Source organism: Pagrus pagrus (assembly GCF_965226575.1).
Source record: "Pagrus pagrus genome assembly, chromosome: 11".
NCBI classification, from domain to species: Eukaryota; Metazoa; Chordata; class Actinopteri; order Spariformes; family Sparidae; genus Pagrus; species Pagrus pagrus.
Window position 1 is genome coordinate 26037029 of NC_140195.1, and position 20776 is coordinate 26057804.

Below are 20776 nucleotides of genomic sequence, written 5' to 3' on the forward strand. Positions count from 1 at the left end.
ACGTCTCTCAATTACGCAAAAATAGATATGCTATTGGGAATAAGGCAGTAATTATGACTAATTACTGTAGCTCTTATTGTTGTAATTTTTTTATTCTAATGTTTCACTGAGAATTATCATTTTGAGATTAAAATCTGCATTAATTCAAGTATTGGTTTTGTGGTGCAGGACGTGCATTGATTTTTATGATGATACAGACTTTCTGATGGAACAGAGAAAGGACCGAAGATGTATATCTTGCTGACCACACTTCAGCATATGTGGCGTGACGTTTGAAGAATCTCACAGTATGAGTGGCTGCTAACAGCACACAGCCTCTTGATTCTAGGAAGACTCTGGACGAGAAAAAACGACAAGGCGATGGTCCCTGCGTCATGTAGGCTACCACAGAAACGTATGTGTGTGCTTTGGCTTACACAGACAGGATTCTCTACTTCCTCCCTACATGTGCTCGGGGTGTTCTAGAAAACAGCGAGTTAATATGTGAAGCTGCAATGACACAAAGCTGGTGAGATTACATTGTGTGTTACAGCAGGTGTGCTTTACAAAATGTTTCAACCTCCAGTCTTACAATGAGGAAAACATCAATATACCCGCTAATCAAATTAATAATAATAAACTATACATTTACAACTATGATGTCAATTATGACTTGACCTTGTTAAGGATTATATCAGCTGACAAATGTGGCAAAGGCTGCGTTACCTTTCACCACATCCCTGGTTTTACAGTAACTGTTGGTAAATCTTTACCTCAAAGCTTCCTCCTTTGTCTCTGAAGACTCTCAGACATTCTGTAGTAAAGTATCTTTAGAACAGGTTATGTCTTTATATGGTCATGCATTAAGTTTACTGTACTCATAGTTATCAGGGTATTAATATGACATGAAACAATAATTAAGTGTTCATAACACTGTAACTTTTATTGACTCTGACATATTATGCTAATTTTCATCTGTTTTAGCTCCTGTCTCTTTAAGGCCCCCCTAACCAGTCTCCTCTAATTGGTCAGGTCACACATGCCTGACCTAGCACCACAAACAACAACAGAGCAGCTGTGCTAAATCAATTCTTACTCAGTTAGCCGTGCATCTAGCAGTCCAGACTGTGAACTAGGAGCAGTGGGGGAATGTTGGTGTTGACACTGCTAGCAAGGGAGCATATTACATAATCTCCTACGATGTATGAGAAATTTAAGTCACAGTTTTAATCTCACAGATTACAACTCTATTGTGGCTCGGTTCAGGGCTTACAGTGAATGACATGTACAGTAGCGAGTAACAATAAATGACATTGTGATTGGGCCCACGGAAACTATTCCAAACATTTCCTCATGAGAGGCCTTTCAACAGGCTTTGTTCTACTGCTGGTGAGGATGTGAAAACAATGTTGAGGAGTGTGTATTATGATGTAACTTAGTGCGGTTGTTAGTGACATGTTGTACAAGTTGATCTTATCTAGTGGAAGCATGCAAGTTTTGATATTGTTAAAAAGAATATTGCAGTGGTGTTGAATGTACTGAAAGAATTTTAAAGGAGACATTTTCTGCTTTTTCCTCGTTTTCCTTGTTTCCTCGTCTTGAAAGTTGAAAAGCCCAAAGTCTGCGCCAACTGGAGCTCCTCTCTCCCACAGAAAACACTGCTCCTGAAGTGCCTGAAACACCTCTTCATTAGTCCTGCCTTTGATTCAGTGACTTCTCGACATCACACTACTGTCACAATCTGACACATTTGTATAATTTATGCCTATATTCAGAGTAGAGGTGAAGCTAAATGGAAGTTGAAAACATGACAGAGCCGACCAGACTAACGGTAAGCAGTGCTGGCTCAGGCATGTGTGAGCTGACCAATCAGAGCAGACTGGGTATTTGGGAATGGGGCCTTAAAGAGACAGGAGTGAAAGCAAAACGTCTCAGACAGAGGGGGAATACAGAAAACTGACGTAGTTTTTGAGCAAAAAGTATGTAAACCTATTCTAGTAACCCAAAGTCAAATTATGAACCTGAAAAATTTGCATTATGTCTCCTTTAAAATTGTCCAAACATCAAATACAATTTTAAAGCTCCCCGAGTTTAACTTATGTTATCAGTCAACAGGGTGTGTTAAAGCATCCATTTTGCAGTTCACTTGTTGATTTTGTTTAGTGAAAGCCTTTAATTGTTCTGTAACTTATCCGTATATTTGATGTATTTGGGGCACTGTTTGAGATAGCTGCTGTGATAGGCACCGAATCGTGCTCATGGGCAGGAAATCAAATTTAAAAAGGAAACCAAATTAGGTTCAAATGAGGACTTTTGTTTCATGAGAATGCGGTTTTGTGCAGAAACTTTTATCACATTCTCGTGGACCCCAACCAAAATAATATTTTTAAAATGGTTTCATCTGCTAGTCATTAGCTCAGTTGGTACATGACTGAAATCTGAGGTTTCCTTGTCCTGACCTGCATTACAGACAGAAACCCAGATAAGGGGGAGAAAGATCTGAATACATTAGAAAAGACTATCCAGTGCTCATACTTGCTGTGTGTTATGTCCTGTAGAAGCTCAGGAACTATTACAATGGACAAATAGTTGCAGTTTATTACAAAGCAGACCATTGCAAGTGAGTACTGTGTGTGTGTGTGTGTGTGTGTGTGTGTGTGTGTCACATGTTGGTCTGTTGCTGCTGTTTCATCCTGACTGACAGAATAAACATACTGACTGAAACACCGAGTAGACTATTTGTAATTATTTGAAACATTTACTCATGAAAACGTTAAAATAGAAAATATCAGCAGAGACATGTGGAGCACTCGAAGCAAAAAAATAAAAATGGGAAGTTCTCAAGTATGAGAAAAGTGAAATTAAACTGGCTCACATCTCTGTGGAGGGTGTCAGGCCCATCAGAAGCTCATCACTCTACAGCAGCCCTGGTTTGGAGGTTTTTGACAGCAGATGGAGCCACAGTGTTACGGCCTATTATTTTAATTGACACAAGTCCTCACACTGGGGGAACAAAGTTAGGACTGTTGACCAAGTTATAAGGAGCCGAGCGCGGATTGGCTGCAGTGTGCACCCAATGGGAGTCAGTCAGTGCGGGAAAACAATAGTCCTGAAGGTCCGCGTGAAGTCAAAGCTATTTTTGGTGGGACCCGCCTCGCTGGCTATTTCTGTCAGCAGGAGAGCAGAGCTGAGCTGAGCGGAGCGGAGCGGAGGGGAGGGGGCAGGACTGTAGGGGCAGGACTTTTTCTTTTCTGCAACTTGCCTCCGATAAGACTCTCTTCTTACCCTCCTCCTCCTCTGTACCGTGCAGCGCTGACAACACCGGCGGCGCTCACCATCACCTCCCGTCGGCTCCTCGCTCTGCTGGATGCCCGAGGATTTGTTTAGCTGGATTATCTTCACACGTTTGGACCGTCTCGAGAGGCTTTTTTAAGGTGTTAACCGGTTGTGTCTGACAAGGTAGGAAGCGCTGCTGGTGACAGGGCCTGACGAGGGAACAGCTGGGGAGTTCGTGCAATGTGCCGGACCTGTGAAATGTGCTGTCGGAGATATGGCTGGTTAGCTACCTGCGCAGGTGTTTTATTAGCCGCTTTAATTGCTCACCAGCGCTTTAAAGTGAAGTGCGTCAGAAAATAACAACTGTTAACTGGAGAAAACTCCACATAGAGTTACTTTAACTTTCTTGTAGCGACAGAAACGTGTTTGCAACTGTCTTAAAGTCATGTTTTAGTTATTATTTAGCATAGACACGCTATTACTGGAAGGATATTAGCCTTTAAACAGCCTATAGCCGGTAGATAAAAGTGTGACGAAGTATGATAAACTCACTGTAATGATACAGAACTGAAAATCTTTTCCTTTCTGTTTGTCTTTTTTAGGCCAATAAAGACAATGTCTAGTTGAAGCTGTTTGAGGTCTGTGAGTCTCAAACATGTAATTTTCTTATCAGACATTTCTCAGATATTCATCACGTTTACTTTTGGCCCTTGTGTTTGTTTTTTGCTGCTGAGCAGATGTTGACCAGCATCATAATTCAACAGCAACAGGTCTCTCTCTCTCTCTCTCTCTCTCTCTCTCTCTCACACACACACACACACACACACACACACAACTTGCCTCTTCTCTTATTTTGCCTTATTTGTCCCATTTGTGTGCGTGTTTCATTTCTGCAGGCCCAACCTGCCGCTGCCATACACACTCTCTGATCTTTTCTGATCTAGATCTGGGTTAAATATTAGACATAACAGGTGGGGGTTACATCACAGAGCAGCTCAGCTTGTGCCCAGCCACACCCATCAGGTGGCTAACTCTGCTAATACAGACCTTTAAGGAGCATTAAGTCATGTATGACTTCTATCTTCCTCTGTTGGCTGCCAGCAGGAATTACAACAACTCCTCCGGGGCAGTTTATGGTGTGCTGCAGTTGACATTTTTCACAATAAAACAGGAGAATTTTAGACGAGCAGCAACATTTTGATGTTGTTTGGTGCTCATGAGCTGCCACCAGTCAATATAATTTTGTCCACATTGTGTACATGAGCTGCATTTTGCTCATTTATTTTCCTGTTTGTCTCCACAGATGGAATCAGCACCTCTGGTAACATCATAAAGACAGAGAGGAAGGACGACATATTTTTCACAGTGGCAGGTACAACTTTTAACCTCTCTAGAAACTTCACTAAATACCAGCTGTAACTTGAAAAGCAGTTATGTTGTGAGCATGTAATACTTCACTTAAACCTGTTAAAGCTGCGCCACATCCGTCAGCGATGAAACATTCATGTGGAAAAATGCTGCCAGTCTGCTCAGGACTACATTTTGTCATCTTTACAGCTTTTTTTTACGGCATACACACACATTACACGGCTTGGGTGACAGCAGTTTTTCCAGCGCAGAATGATCTAAGCTGTTTGGTTCTCAGAAAAAAGTGCAGTAAAGTACAACACAGGTGTTGGCCTAGTTTGAAACACATACTCGGTTCGCTGTGTTTTGCATGTGTGGGTTTGCTGCAGGTCATGTAGAAGTGTAGTTTGTCATGTGTCATAAAGTCCTACAAAGATGTGTGAATGTTAAATTTAACTTACAATAATCAAGCTGTGAATTATATGTTTATAAAACCTTAATCCAGTCCTGAGTTCTAATTAGTATTTCAATTTCATCTCCATAGTTGTGTCATTCCCTTTTAAGCAGAGCAAATCCTTGAAACAATCCAAACAAACATCTGGAATAGTTGAATTAGTTGATCAATCAGTTAGTTGATCAAAAGAACGTGAGTGGCCAACTATTTTGATAAATGAGTAATCATTGCAGTCATTTTTCAAACAAAAATGACATTTGCTGCGTCCAGCTTCTTAAATATAAGGATTTTCTGCTTTTCTTTGTCGTGTGATAGTAAATGAAGAGTCTTTGGGTTTTGGCATGTTGGATGAAATTGTGATGAGCATTTTTCACAATGTTTTGACACGTCATGTGTGTGAAGATTAATCAATTAATCTTAAAAATAAAATAATTGGCAAGTTAATTGGTAATGAAAGTTATGGTTACTTGCAGCCCTAATCACCAATTATGCAAATATTTTACTTACAAATTTAAGTTGCAGTTTTTTTTCTTTTGTTACATAATTGCTGCATTTTCATTGTGAATGTGGTCATGGTTAGACAGTGAAAATCTCCCCTTTGACTGCTCGTGTGATACAGGATGTGAACCAGTCCTAACCCTTATATGCTTATTTCTCTGCCTTGAGAAAAATCGATGACTACAATGAGTTACCTTTCCTCATGATAACCATAAGTTTCCATCATGACAGCAGTTACAACTCTTTATGGTAAAACTTATCTCTGTTCTCATGATGTAAGGAACTTTAGAAAGTTCGCAGCACCTCAGCTTGGTCAGTGCTGACTCACATGGGAAACACTCAAAGCTTTCTTCCTCAACCCGAGATCAAAATGTATTTGATCCGCTGCTCCACCCATCAGAAACGAGTCACCCGGCTGTGTCTTTGTGTCCTGCCTTTTGGTTTAGATTAGCGTTCTCCGCTGTGAAGCATGCCTGTGTGATCACACTGTGTAGGATTACAATGCATGACTCTCTGAATGGAAGCTGGCTCTTGCTGTGCCAGGCTCCGCTGACTGTATGCTAACCAAGGACTCGCTATGTGCCCTGTGTGTGTGTGTGTGTGTGTGTGTGTGTGTGTGTGTGTTTGTGTGTGTGTGCCTGCCTGCGGAAAAACCCGGTGAGGTCATGGCAATGGCTGTAGGGTTTGGTTACATGTGTGTTGTCCACACAGGGCAACTGACACTGGCTTTCTTGCCTTTGTCTTCCTCTCTAATCTCCATCTCCTCACTCTTTCTCTCTCTCTCACAGACACGCACACATACATACATATAAAAAACCCCACATTAAACCATTTTCACTGCTGAGTGCCCTGATGCCAGGCGTCTCTGAAGTTGTAGGCTGCTTAGCAGTCTAAGGTGGTAGCAGACTGTGCCAGATGTGTATAACACGTGAAACCACCATTTTAAAAGCCTCTAGAGCTGAAACAGCCCTTTAAACTACACATGACTGCTATAATAGACCTGCAGGCCAACAGGATTACTTCCCATTTATACTGTAGTAAGTTCTTCTGTTGTAACCTTACCATGCCTTTTTGACACACAGAGAAAATAAATCAACAGATAAAAACACTGTCTACCTGAAGATGACTTAATCTTCTTTATCTCCTATTGCAGTTACATGAAGAGGACGCAGTTATACACTAGTTATGAATCTTTTTATAGTACCATGAAAACTCTAATCACCAAGACCTTCAACACCGTAGTCACATTCCTGTCCTTCCTCCTGCAGCAAATACAAATCATACATATATGGACAGAATATAAATATATAAATATTGTGTGTGGAGTAAATTCCTTGGTCAATAAAATGGTTCTTATCAAGAAGGAATTAATTCTGTGGTCACACGCACGCTTGTTATCTTTGTATTCCATCCACATTCTGTGTCACAGTTTTAACAAGTCACAAGATGGAATTTTCAAATCTTGTTTTCCTCATAACAAGTGAAGAGAGTCAGAAAATAACTTTTGTTTTCAGTGTTTTTATTTGAATCAGCAGATGTTACATTGAAACAAGCCACTTCTATAATTTCCACAAAAAATAAATGAAAATGATTTGATATAATACTGTTCTTCGAACAAATTCACTGTACAGGCAGATTTTCTTCTGGACTTCAGGACTTGCTTTTTCAGGCATGGACACATTCAGCAGGCCCACACTCTCTCTCTACTTCTTTCTGTTTTTCCCCTCTAAATGTTTCTTTCATTCTGGCCTCTCCGGTTCACTAAACTGAGTAGGGAGACACTTCAGGGACAGATAACAACAGGCATTATTGTAATAGCTGCAGTGGAGATCACATATCCTCTTCCTGGTCCTTGTTTTCCAAATACTCTGGTCAGCTGATCTGGGCGCTTTTCTTCCTTTTATCAGTGGTTTCTGCTGAGCTGATGGAGGAAGAATAAGTTACAGTAGATACAGTGGAAATGGTGGAAGTGAAGAAAACATTTATTTAGGGCTGCAACTAATTATTAATTGTATTCTAAAATAATCTGTTGAGTTTATACTCAATTCATTGATTAATCATTAGGTCCATAAAAAGTAATAAGATAGTAACAAAAAAACCAAAACATCACTTTTCCCAAAGCCCAATTTTCATGTCCAGCCAGCGGTCCAAAACTCAAAAGATATTCAGTTTATTATCATAAGAAAACCATCAAATATTCACAATTAAAAGGGTAAACCAGTAAATTTTTGGCTGTTTTTGTTTTGTAAAACAACATTAACAGAAATAAATAAACAATTGATTAACAATCAGTTATTAAAATGGTTGCTCGTTAATTTTATGGCATTCAATCAATTAATTTAGAATAAACATGTAGCGAAATTATTTTAAAAAAACGATTGCCATGTTATTGTCCTTTTTTGTTTTATGTTAATATACAAGTAAATGCTTTCATATATTATACATTTATAGAAAAAATGTCTGATGACAAAAAAAAAAATTGTAACAGCATCAATGCAGAATGTGTGAATGAGCTCCTGTTGAATGAACTCCTGTGGTTTAATGCGCTTACTTTTGTCACTAATCTTCCTCACTTCTATGTATGTCTGAGTAACCTGAGCTCACTTTAACATTTAATCAACAGGTTTAGAGTTCATTGCCTACAGAGGTAATATATCACTAAACAACATACCAGAATGGTAACACTGCTGCAGCTACTACACTATTTATCCAACACTAAATTGTTCTTCATCTTGAAATCTCCAGTGTGTGTAGCGTTTTTGTTCCAAAACAGTAAGAAGTCATTAAATCTCAGCAGGTCCTGCCCAAAAACTGATGGACTTACTAACAACTATATTAACCTCTGCAGATATATTGTGGTCATTTTGAACTCTGGGGTCCCTTAAAGCCACTCTGCAGTGCAGACACAGCAGTCGTAGTAGTAACGATAGTAATAGTAGACGGCAAAGAAGGAGGCGGCTATTTTTGACCTGCTGAACAAATGGCTCGATTGTCCTGCCTTTAGGAACGTGAAATCACTTGATATGTCAGGGGTAATGTTATATAATACCCTCCAAGGGGCCCCATAATGCTGTGTGTGTGTCTGTGTGTGTGTGTCTGTGTGCGCAGTTTTCTCCCTTTCATGTCTGTGAATTGTGTGAGTCTATGTATTTTTCTGTTTCTCTGTATCAGCCCGAACATATTTGGTGTAAATGGGACAGAGAGGCTGTGTCTGAGTGTATGTGGTGTGGCCTGAGGTAACATTGTCCTTAATGTTTTATTAGTGTGTCAAATCAATTCATGTTGTATTAACCTTTGAGCTAAAGGCTCCTTGCTGTGGTCAGCTGGGTAATTGGTCTCTTATTGGCCTCCAGCCGCAGCCTGTATCTCCCTCAGGACGTCTCTCTCCCTCTCTCGCTCTCTCTCTCTCTCTCTCTCTCTCTCTCTCTGGCTCATATACACAAGCACATACACGTAAACACACTTAATCCTATTGAAATTTACTAAAGTCGATGGAATTATTTTTGTAAGGATTTACTCCTGTGGCATTTGGAGGGAATTAAAACCTTTTTAACCTCAGTCACACCCACCGCTCCAGACCAGAAGCCTTGGATCTACAAAAGCATTTTTGAGCCTCAGTGATTTGTGTTTTACCGTTTGCTTCTATCACAAAGCTTTTTTTCAAGGCACTCTGACCAAACCTTACTCATTTAGTGAGTTCCAGGTTCCTTTATAAAAATATTATATGTTCAACAAACATCTGTCAAATTAAAAATCCTGCTCATCATTTAATTCAACTTTGAAGTTGTGTTCCATATGTAGCTCTGTCAGGAATGCTGATCATCTTGCGCATAGAGGATGTGACAGTCTGATATGTGATATCTGATAAAAAGCCAACACCGGCCACACACATCAGTCTAGCCCTCATCACAAGTTTCCCGAACCGGACTCTGCTCTGTACTTCGATATTGTCCAACCTAAAGCGCAGCACAGAGTAATGGACGGCTCACATTCACTCCAGATCACCGAGGTGGCTGACACTGACCTCAGATCAGATAGCCTGTTGTTATAGCGCACATGTAATAGGATCTCCTCCCATCTGGATGGACCCCTGACTTTACATCTGACTGAGAGTGTTTGTGTGCATGTGTTTGTGTGTGTGATGAATGGTCTCCAGTGGCATTTACAGATTCAGGCTAATTTCAACAACTCAATGAAGCGGAGGAAGACTGAGACACAATGCATGTTTATTTAATGTGCGTCTGTGTTTGAGTCTGTCTGTGGATGTGTGGACATGATGGGGTGTTGTGCGTGTGTGTGTGTGTGTATTGGAGACGCCCTTTTAAGATGCGCGTATAGTTGGTGCAGAACACAGGAGAATACTGAAGAGAGCAAAAGTGAGAACAGTTGGGGAGTAGATGTTGCACAGTCAATTGACAATTGGCAAATCACAGATGTGCTCTGAGGAATCCAAGGAGTCCAATATCACAAGGGGGAAGTGCACTAGATGCACAATGATATGCATGCAGTGATTTATAACAGGCTGTCTTTGTAAACACACTGCCCACTATAGATTGACAAGCGTGAGGGTTTTTTTTATGTTTCCCTATTGGTGATGAAAAAAATATATTAACTCCTGTCATGACACAGCCAAAGTTTACACTTGGCATATGCCTAACTAATGTCTGCCAATATTCAAACCAGTCACACTGAATGATTTGTTGTGTTTGTGGTCTGAGAGACTTGATAAACCAGGTCAGGTAGTTGTGTAGTCTGGGTTAGTGTTATTTCTGCTGCTGACTGCCAATTCTCACTGGAAACAGAGGGAAGTAGAGTAGAGTGAAGGGCAAGTAGCAATTATTGTCATTTAGTGTGTTGTTATACATACATACATCTCTATAAAAATTAATGTAGTAATAAATGGCCATCACATTTTCAAACTGCTTGTTTTGTTCAGCCAGCATTCAAAACCTCAAAAAGATATACCATCATAGACAAAGACAAGAAAACCAGCAAATATTCACATTTGAGAAACTAGATAATTTTAGGCATTTTCTTGGTAAAATGAGAAAAAAGATGAATATTTTATCAAATACTCATCACATCATTTTCAACATTTTTTGACTAATTGTTAGATGTTCGCCAACTTGTAGCTGGAAGAAGGTGGAAAGTGTCTTTTACAGTTCATGTGTAACAAAAAATAATTATTAGTTTTCTAGAAACTCGTCCCATTTCTAAACACTGAAACTGTCCTGTCATGGCATTTTATTTCTGCTCCATGGTCCTGCACATTTTCAAGTGTTTGTTAAACCCGTTTGCATGTTTCAGTATCAACGTATCGTCTGTTGGTTTGTCTATAATTTTGTTTATATATGGATTTTTTTGTCTGTGTGTATGTGTGTGTGTGTATGTGTGTGTGTTTTCATCCCTAACCAGAGTGCAGAGCATGTGCAGGAATGTTAATGTCTCCTTCCTTTGTTGTCCGTGCAGACAGCCGAGTGTGACTGTGCATATTCATGAAGCTGCCTTCCTGGAACATGTTAACTTTTACCAAGAAAGAACGGCGATAAAAAAATAAGATGTAGAAATGGAAAGGAAGAAAGGAGCAGATAGAAGGATTCACAGTAGATATGTATAAAATATAGTGTATATATAAATAGAGATAGGGGAATGGAAAGACAGAATGGTAACAGAAAAGCAAAACAAGAGTCAGAGGCAGATGTCAGAGTCCTGTCAGCAAATCTTGTTTCACACGCTTCAGTTCATTAATGTTTTGCAACCAAAGTTGTTTTTCTATGTTAGTTACTCTGGCAGTCAACCACCTCGAAGTGTTGATTATAAAAAATCTCAATGTGTAACTGGTCAGGCAGCCCAGCAATTCATCTTGGAGTCTGTTTTAAAACAGCTGAAAGATTTGTCATTGAACTTTCTTACTAATTTTTTCCCTAATGGGAAGACTCGTACAAGACTCGGACCGCACAGTATTTCTAGATGGGTAAAGAAAAGATGGTTGTTGAACTGAAATTGATTTGGGAACCTGTCTTCAATACTCCCTTCTTTAAAAAGGCGTAAAACCTAATCAAATGAACAACTTTCTAACACGAGTTTAGTCTAACTTTGCCAAATCGTCTCGTGCCTGCAGGGCTGAATCAGACTTCAGCAGGATAAGCAGATATCTACTTGTTCTTATCATCAGAAAAGCCTTTGCTGCAGATTGTAGTACTTTTGTAGCTACCAATCTCCCCACCACTACCACACGCTATCAGTATATCAGTCACCACTGTTTTCATGACTCACTGTTTTCACCACTGATAACCAACAAGATATTTCAGATCATACAATACTTTCCCTTGCCGTATTGCAAAATATTTATGAGAAGAGACTTAAGAACAGACACGTGAGAAAGAGTTGAGTGGCAGTAGCATTTGTTTGCCTCATCTAGCATTATGTTCATACGTAAGAAGTGTGAGTGAGTTGTGAGTTGTGATGATCAAGGTGGACTGGTATCTGTGACTGCATGTGATGTGTGTGCGTGTGTGTGTGTGTTATAAAAGATAAAGGGGGAGATCCCTTTAAGTGAGCTGCAGTGTTGAGTGGCTTTATCTGTGTTGGGAAATCTGGAGAATGTGTTTGATGTTAGGGAGAGCAGGAGTATGTGTGAGTGTGTGTGTGTCTGTCAAAGAGAGAGGGAGCTTGGACAGAAGTATAGAAATATTACGATATAATAATACAAGTTAATTTGTCATCTTACATGTTTGAAGATACACTCAAACCGTGAAGTTCTTTTTAACGTCTTCATCCCTTGTAGCTAAAACTGCAGTGCTTATAAACTACATGGGTTTGTCTGAGCGAATTAATCAAAAGCAGGTGTATTTGTAATCTTGTGTATACACACCATGTTTTTTATTTAACCAAGAGTATAGTCTCTTTAAGGTTAAAAACCTCCTTTACGAGAAAGTCATGGCCAAGATGGGCAACAGCACAACTAGCAGTTGCAGACATGGTAGACAGTATCCAGTGTGTGTGGGCATTGTGAAGATGCATGCATGTACTGTAGTTAACGTCATTGTAGTCCAACACAGACATAAAAGTGGCAGCAACAAGTCTCGTTTTGGCCTCGAAGGAAGGTGAAGGTGTATTTGCTGGAGGAGGAGGGGTTCCCTCATGTTGCACTGGGAGCTGCCCAGTATGACCAGTGCTGCTGTTGACAGTTGAGCAGCTGTATAGCGGCAGCTGGAGGAAACGTTGCTTTGCCAAAGAGCATTTCCACAGTTCTTGTTCCTGTCAGTTGTTCCATAAGACACACATTCCTGATGGGTTCAACATTCAGAAACATTAGTGGATGCAAAGCACACTGAAGTGTCCACGGGCAAAGCAGTGAATGCCTTTCAGCCTGATACTGATCTGTTACTGATCCTGAATGTTGACCTCCCTGTGGGGGACAGCACCAAAAAAAAAAAAAACTCAACAGTGAGGCAATTATGCAACATAAAGAAACACTTCCTCCTCACCTTTGTTATGATTCAGAGATGCAAAGCAATAGATCACCTGTCTGTGAGACACAATACTTTTGTCCACCCAGTCATGGTGGCTGTCACTACTCATGCTACCTACTTCTGTTTGAACAAACAAGAAACAAAATGTTTTCTCACTCTTTGCTGTGCCAGAGGATTATTCCAACAAGGACATACACTGGTGTTTTGAACAGAAAAGTAGGATCATTCTTGAACTGGAAAGGCTGAATTTCATCTGAGTACAGTCAGATTTGTAAGTTGATCAAAGCTTCTGGTGTGTTGTGTTCAGCAGCACACATCAGTTTTGATAAAGACAGGAAACAGAGATGAGAATGTCAATAAAGTCTTGAGTGGGACTCTTAGCTTTGCCTCTATTGTCTGCAGCAGAAAGAGGACTCACTGTCATTTGTCAAACTAGACAGCACACCTGGTGTCTCCGACAGAAAGAGGTTTGTGTGCGTGTGTGTGTGTGTGGGGGTGGCTGTAATGAATGAATTGTTATAAAGTTTCCAGCTTCAGGCAAATTGCAACACTGAGTCAAGCGAAAGATGACAGGGACACATGGAATGTTTATGTAGTGTGTGTGTCTGGGTGTGTGTGTGTGTGTGTGTGTGTGTTATGTAAATGTATCTATTATTGGCATGCAGAACTGGTGGAATCCTAAAGCACCTGTTTAGTAGAGCCGGATGTAATTGCTTAGATTCCTCTTTGACGAGCTCACATGACAGCCATAAATCTCTTTGCAAAGAAAAAAAAGCAGCAGGTATGATGAAAACAACATTGTTGTGATTGACTGTGTGTCAAACATGACTTTTGTCCAGATTTTTACCTTGATCCTAAACTACAAACCTTTTAAAGACGGTACTCAGTCCAACCAGGTAAATACCATTGTAGATTATAAAGAGCCTCTACACTCATTGTGGCCTTAGTAGACCAGAATGCATTGCAGAACATGGTCAAACTCAGATCCCACTGGATTTAGCCTCTGAGGACAACGGCAGTGTTTCAGGGCTTCTGCTGTAGCCAGTGGATATACGGATAACAGATATCCGGGCCAAGACTTCCTCTTCTGTGCGCTGGCCATTGTTTACAGCTTGATTAGCAACATGAGACACAAGAATGGAGTTGAGGTTGAGAGACGACTCAGTATATCTGCACATGAATGCAAATAAATATATCTTTTTCAAAACTAATGAAAAGCTTAATCGTCATCAGAGATACCCTAGAGATAACCCTAACCCATACAGATAATGCATTCATATGAAGATATTTGTTTATACAGAATAGAATATTGTGATCATCATACCTGCTAAACATGCTATCGACAGCAAAAACTGCTCGCGTTGCCTGCAGACTATTGTTCTTTAATGGTAGCTGTTACTTCAACTTTCTTCAGAATCTCTTAAAAACGAGAATAGAAATGCTGATGATTATTCGGTTTTGCCTGAATGCATCAGGTATTCTGAGAAATATAAGTTACCAGCAATCAAAGTATAGAGCAGTGTGAGTGAAGAAGACTTCATGAATAAAGTCCTTATATATTGAACATGATAGATGTGTCTGAGGAGCATGGACTTTTCTGTGATTGATGAGAACATAAAATCATCCCTCCTTTTAAAGGAGGCTCACATGAATTCTCGAGCCAGAGATCTACCAGAGACACGTGGATGATTTAGGTCTCTCTGGTGTCCTCACTTAACCCTCCATAGATGTTAGCAACAGCAAAATGTTCTCACTTAAGAGGGTTGTCCTCGTCCTGTTCCCCTGTAATGTGCACACCGACCAACACACACACACACACACACACACACACACACACACACACACACACACACACACACACACACACACACACACACAAACAGCAGAGGGTAGTTCTTAAACGTGTCGACAGCCACACACACTAGCATTTACACTTGAACACTCAAGTATGCACCAACAGAGCAACACCATAAATATAGAAATAGTTTGGCGACAGTTGTAGGCAGGCGGGCCTACTCATACACACACAAACACACACACACGCATACACACACAGAAACCACAGTCTGGCCAGCTGCTATTGGAAGACGAGAGGGTTTGAATGGGAGTGACAGCTGTGGATTCCTCAGGATGAAGGAGGGAAAAAGAGAGATAGGAGATAGATGGAGTAAGTGAGAGAGGGAGTTGAGTTGGAGAAGGAATGAGTGTGTGTCAGTGAGAGCAAGAGGTGGAGACAGAGCTAGAGCCAGAATGGCAAAGAAAGAGACGGAGAAGAGGAGGAATGAAAAGAGGTAAAGCCCCATAGGAATATTTTGATTTCTTTTCTCCTCAAACAGATTTAGATATTTTAGCGTGACTTTTTTTCACATAATAAGCAGATTGAAATAAACGTATAGAACCTGAAACGTGAACTTTCAGTGGGTACATATAATATAATGATACCTTTTCATTAGTTCACTGACAGTATTTATCTACATTTGTCTGCATTTCCTTTAACCAAATTACTTGAACATCTTAAATTGTGCATAAACTGAACAAATATCTGATTAAATAATGACTAAAGACTATGGCCAAACCATGGTATATGGTGCTTCAGTACTGAGGGGGAAGCAGCATTGAGGTCTGATGGGAGAGAGACGGAGAGCTCCCGGAGTAAAGAGCATGTGATCCTAACTGTCAGTACCAGACTATTCATAGAGATCCTGTGTTGCACAAGACTGATTTAGCAACTCTGAAGATTTTTTTCAGTGAATACAGGCTCACCTCCTGCACCTTTTTACTCTATTTGAGCAATAATCACTTCAATACTGATAAATCTATGTTTCCCTACACTAATACTAATTGTTTAGTATAAAGTGAGTCAAACTTTATCAATAAAAGTGTTGTGCAAAACTATAGATGTTTTGTTTGTGCCTGGGAAAATGCTTTGGTTCACAGGAAGTTTTATTGTTCCAGAAGAACAGATCATTGTTTTGAACAAATCGAGGAAAAACTTGGTATTATCATGAGCTGCAACACCCACCATGGTTATACAAAGAAAACAAACATCACCACCAAATGTCATCAAACAGAACATACTGGGAGAAAGATGTCACATTGCTGCAACAGGTTAGATCGACAGGTGATCTCTGCAGAAATACAACACCACTACACTTCCCAAAGTAAAGCATAAAGTAGCCTTGCCAAAGCAGTCAGCTAAAATGACCTATGCTGGGATATGCAGTAGTAGAAATAGAAAAAAAAAAGCCTCCTACAGCCTGGCTGGGTGCAGTCATGTCCTGGGGTCTCCTGGTTGCTTGTCAACCTCATGGAAGTCACTGCATCCAGTCAACAAGTAGTTCTACTTGTTGATAGACCCCCGTCTTTGTCTGGCTAAAACTAATTTGATATAACTTGTCAATTAGTGAGCTTTAAAGATTCAATTAGGAAAATCGTTTCAACAGAGCCAGGCTACCTGTTACTACCCGTTTCCAGTCACTGGAAGAAAGCAGTTAGGTGTATTTCCTAAAATGTAATTCAATAGTGTGTGAAAAAAGAAATTGAATTACTTTATCATGTATCACAGCCATGTTCTTGACTTCTCTAGGTTACAAGGTAATTTATTCACAAATGGGTTCCTCCAAGATTATCAATGTTATACTTAGGTATTCTTGGATCTAACTTCCTAAAGAGATGGATGAAATACAATTTAACTGGATTGTCAATAGTTCACTTAGTAGTTTTCCATGCTCCTGTAATGGGTGTGTTTGTGAGCGATTGTGTGTTCAGTACATTACTGTGTTGCCTTCAGGGCCACTGTTAGTCATTAATCTGAGTCGTTAATGGATGTCAAAGACCTCAGCATTACACTAAAGCCATACATTGAGAGGAACAGGGAACAGTGATTTGGGTCTGTGTGTGTGTGTGTGTGTGTGTGTGTGTGTGTGTGTGTGTGTGTGTGTGTGTGTGAGTAAAAGGGCTGGAGGGCTTCAGAGAAGCCATGGTTGTTTTGGTTTTATCATGTGTTCCAGTGGGACATTTAACTGCTGTAGGGCTCAAGGGCACTACGGCAGCAGCGTCACAACAACAGCAGGGGGAGGGGAGGGGAGGAAATGGGAGTCTAAACTCAGCTCTTAAACAGGAAGCCACCCTGCTTCTCTCATTGTTGTGTTTTTATAGACTCAACTTCCTGCCGGCCTGACCACCCCCGTTACCACGGTTACAATCCCTGTTGTTTATGGGATGGATTGTAAAGATCCTGCAGTGTCAAGAGCTGATGGTCATCCCTGGACAAAGTGCGACAATTAGAACATATGTAGTTTAAGAGCTGAAGTGTTCTTGTTGTGCAACAGGGTACTTAAGCTAGTGAAGTCTAACAATGGTCTCTAATATATAATAATAATATCTAGCCTGCACATTTATAGTTTCAGCCTGATTTTGACTACATTATCTCATAATTTGCTTTCAGTCTGTCCTATTTTTACTCCTGGCACATTTAAAATAAGTTAAAAACTCCTTAACAAGCCTTTTCTGTCTGGATTCTACATAAATGCCCATTTGTTCTCAGGTAAGGTGCTTCTACTGTGTGAATGAAATGATGAAATCAACAGTTTGGTGTCGGACAGCGTCAACAAATAGAGGTACAGATAGAGAGAGGGGAGGGAGGAGAAGAAAGAGACGGAGTTAAAGAAAAGAGGATGTGGCCGACAGTAAAAGATGACTGGAGGGGAGTGGAGCTCTCTGTCTAATTATAGATCCTGCTGTGAGCTGGCTGAGGCAGAAGTGCTACTGGGGTTTTCACATAGCCGGATATTTACAAGACAAACACGGGTATGTGACTTTGACTTTATTTATCATTTACTCTGCGTGTGTGCCTGTACGTGTGCAGTTTGTGGTTTATATCTTGGGAATCTGAGCTGAAACCTGTTGTGTCAAAGTCATTGGATCTTACTGTGCACTAGAAGCCTGCCGTGGTGTGTGTTAGTGAATGTGACAAACTGTGATGGTCGTGCCCGGAGTTGCGAGAGAGATAGAGAGGGAGATCTTGTGTTAATTAATTCTTCTCTGTCTGTCTCACCCATTCTCTGATACTGCTACTACACTTGTTTTAACAGCAGCAACACCATGCAAGAGATGTTTTGTGTGTGTGTGTGAGAACATACTGACCTAACAGACAGCAGTCTTGGATGTTTATGGAAACTCAGTGAGGACTTAGGAAACTGGACCCTTGCTGCATTATACATCAACCTTCCTACGTTGCTGACACACACACACACACACACACACACACACACACACACACACACACACACACACACACACACACACACACAGACGCACAGTCTTTTCTGTCTCTCATGCCCACACACACACACACACACACACACACACACACACACACACACGCATGCCCATACACATGACATACAAATCCATACTTACATCTTACATCAACACTCTTATCCTTGTTCTCACACATGTGATTTCCATACAGACGGTGACTTTAAATGTATCTTTTAAAGTGAATAAGACCATCTGCTGTGGGATTGGTTGCAGGAGGCCACTGACATCGGCCTGTCTGTTATTGCACTGTAACTTTGTCTGTTTTGAGATGGCTGCTATTTTGGGTTTGTTTAGTGTCCCACATGTTTGTTCCTATGGGAAAGCTGCTGTACATATAAGATGCCAATGTTTATCTAGAAAAATGTTTTTAGAATGGTACCACCATTTTAAAGTATTTGAATTTTTTTTTCTTTTAAATGAACAAATTGAAATCATTGACAATTATGTTTTTTAGCATTGACATAAATTGCAAATTTATTTAAGGTATTCGAATAGAGGAAGGTTAAAAATGCAATTTCAGCACAAAGTTCAGTGTTTGAGTTTCTAAATCAGGAAGTGAGGAATAGTAAAATCTTGGCAATATACAACTGTACAGTTTGGCATGAGTTATTCCCATACATTTTGAGTGGTAGCCCATTGGCTCTGGACTTTCAGTCCGTCTCAAATTTAAATTTTGTTCCGGTAGGGAAATAATTAGTGCTACGATGATTAGGCCAACAATCTTGATAACTGATTGTGTCAGTGAACATTAGCTGGTTTGCTGGTTGAATATTCTTGGGTGGCAGTGGTCAGACAGAACAAGCACTTTAATGAGACCTTGCTCTTGGGAAATTGTGATATACATTTCAAACTTTTGACATTTTGTAAACTAAATGATCAACGAAAAACACAATCAACTAATGAATCACACGGTTATTGTAAGTTGCAGCCCAAGTAAAAGTGATGAAAGACAGGAAACTAGATTTAGTTTTAAGTCAAATATAAAACCTCAATATCAGCACTCTGGTTTGCTTAATGTTTTTGGTTAACTTATTTGCTAGAACTCTTTTCCTCTGCATGTTAAAAAGTGACTCTGAGAGCTGACCATTTCAAATCCATCCTGCTGCAGTGTGTTAATTTTGTTTTGCAAATTATCTCCTCTTGCTTAAGAAAAGCCAGACTTGAACCTGTGGCTTTGACCCTGCGTTTGTTTGCTTTAGATGAAATGGGAACTGTTTTCTTTGGCAGACAGCTGGAAAGACATGCTGTAAACTTGGATCAGTAATCCTCTGGAACGACTACTCCTGGGTGTGCACATGAACACCCACACACACACACACACACACACACACACACACGCTCATGCTTGTAAAGTGTTCCAAATATGTGCAATCATTTCTGAATTGACAGGACCAGGAAACAAATCACATGGGCATGTTTTTATTGCAGGGGCATAAAGTTAAACATAAGACAGAAGTGTCGGGTTGCTGCTGCAGCTTACACCCTGCAAACAACCTTTTAACAGACACGCACACACAAGTAGACATAATAACACGGATGCATGCCTCTCCAAGCTTGATGAGACGGGGATGAAGGGAGTGATAGAGATGGAGTCAAGAGGAGAATGCTTGACTTTCTCAGCTATGTCAGACTGTCCTGTCAGTCCCGCTGCTGTGACCTAATGTTTCTTACCCCATATTCCCTCCTTCATCCCTCCTGATTTTCTTTCAGCTTCTTTTTTTCCCCTGTCCTCTCTGTTTTCCTCTTTCTCAAACATCTAACAACCCTGCATGTATGTTTCCCCTTCCTTAAAGGGCCCTAATTTACATCAAAGTCTTTTTTTGTGCTAGCAGCCTCACAGATACGCCAAGGTAATGACATCTTTATCAACTGAAATTAGTTGTTGCTTTTAAAAGCCATAGTGTGATTTAGACACACTCATGCACACAGTACAGTCAACACAGAAGAAGGCGTTGCAGCTATATTTGGACATGTGACAAGACGCAAAGTGGTGGCGTCTTCTCAGTTGGTTGTTGACTAGTGGCACTACTGACTGTCAGCTCCCCTCAAGTGTGCAGAGAGTGACTAAACTTATCTGCAGCATGAGCAAATCATACTTAAAGTTTTCTGTTTTTCTGTTTTTATTGTCTATTATCATACTTTTGTTAAATCATATTTCACTCTGTCAAAATCTGTCCTCTCCAAGAGGAGGGAGTGAGGGAGCGATGAAAATAGGAAGAGAGAGAGAGAGAGAGAGAGAGAGACCTTTGTATATCCTTGTCCTACCTGTCAAACCAGTCCTGACTAAGCAAGTTCAGAATAAAGAAATAGAAAGGGGAGGAATCAGTAGGAAGGGATTACCTAATTTGCCAGGCCGTGGGATAGAATGTCAGTCACATGCATGTACATTCACACAGTATTTAACAGTGTCTGTACGGAGTACACG

General features: G+C 40.3%; 1 protein-coding gene across 4 annotated transcripts in view; it reads left to right on the forward strand.

Moving 5' to 3' along the window:
• The window catches only part of hdac7a (histone deacetylase 7a), a 65152-nt gene that overhangs the window by 14201 nt on the left and 30175 nt on the right, over positions 1–20776 (forward strand). The window contains exons 1-2 of one of the 4 annotated variants that reach the window (XM_084366030.1): positions 2828–3438; positions 4559–4627. The exons of 1 other annotated variant lie outside the window; for it this stretch is intronic. Coding sequence is in view for 1 of the 3 variants with exons in the window: in XM_084366028.1 (XP_084222154.1) it covers positions 4559–4627 (69 nt within the window). In the remaining 2 variants the exon portion in view is untranslated. Of the gene's footprint in view, positions 1–2827; positions 3439–4558; positions 4628–17808; positions 17839–20776 lie in introns of those variants that run through there. 2 more of the 4 variants (XM_084366028.1, XM_084366031.1) reach the window with 2 other exon arrangements.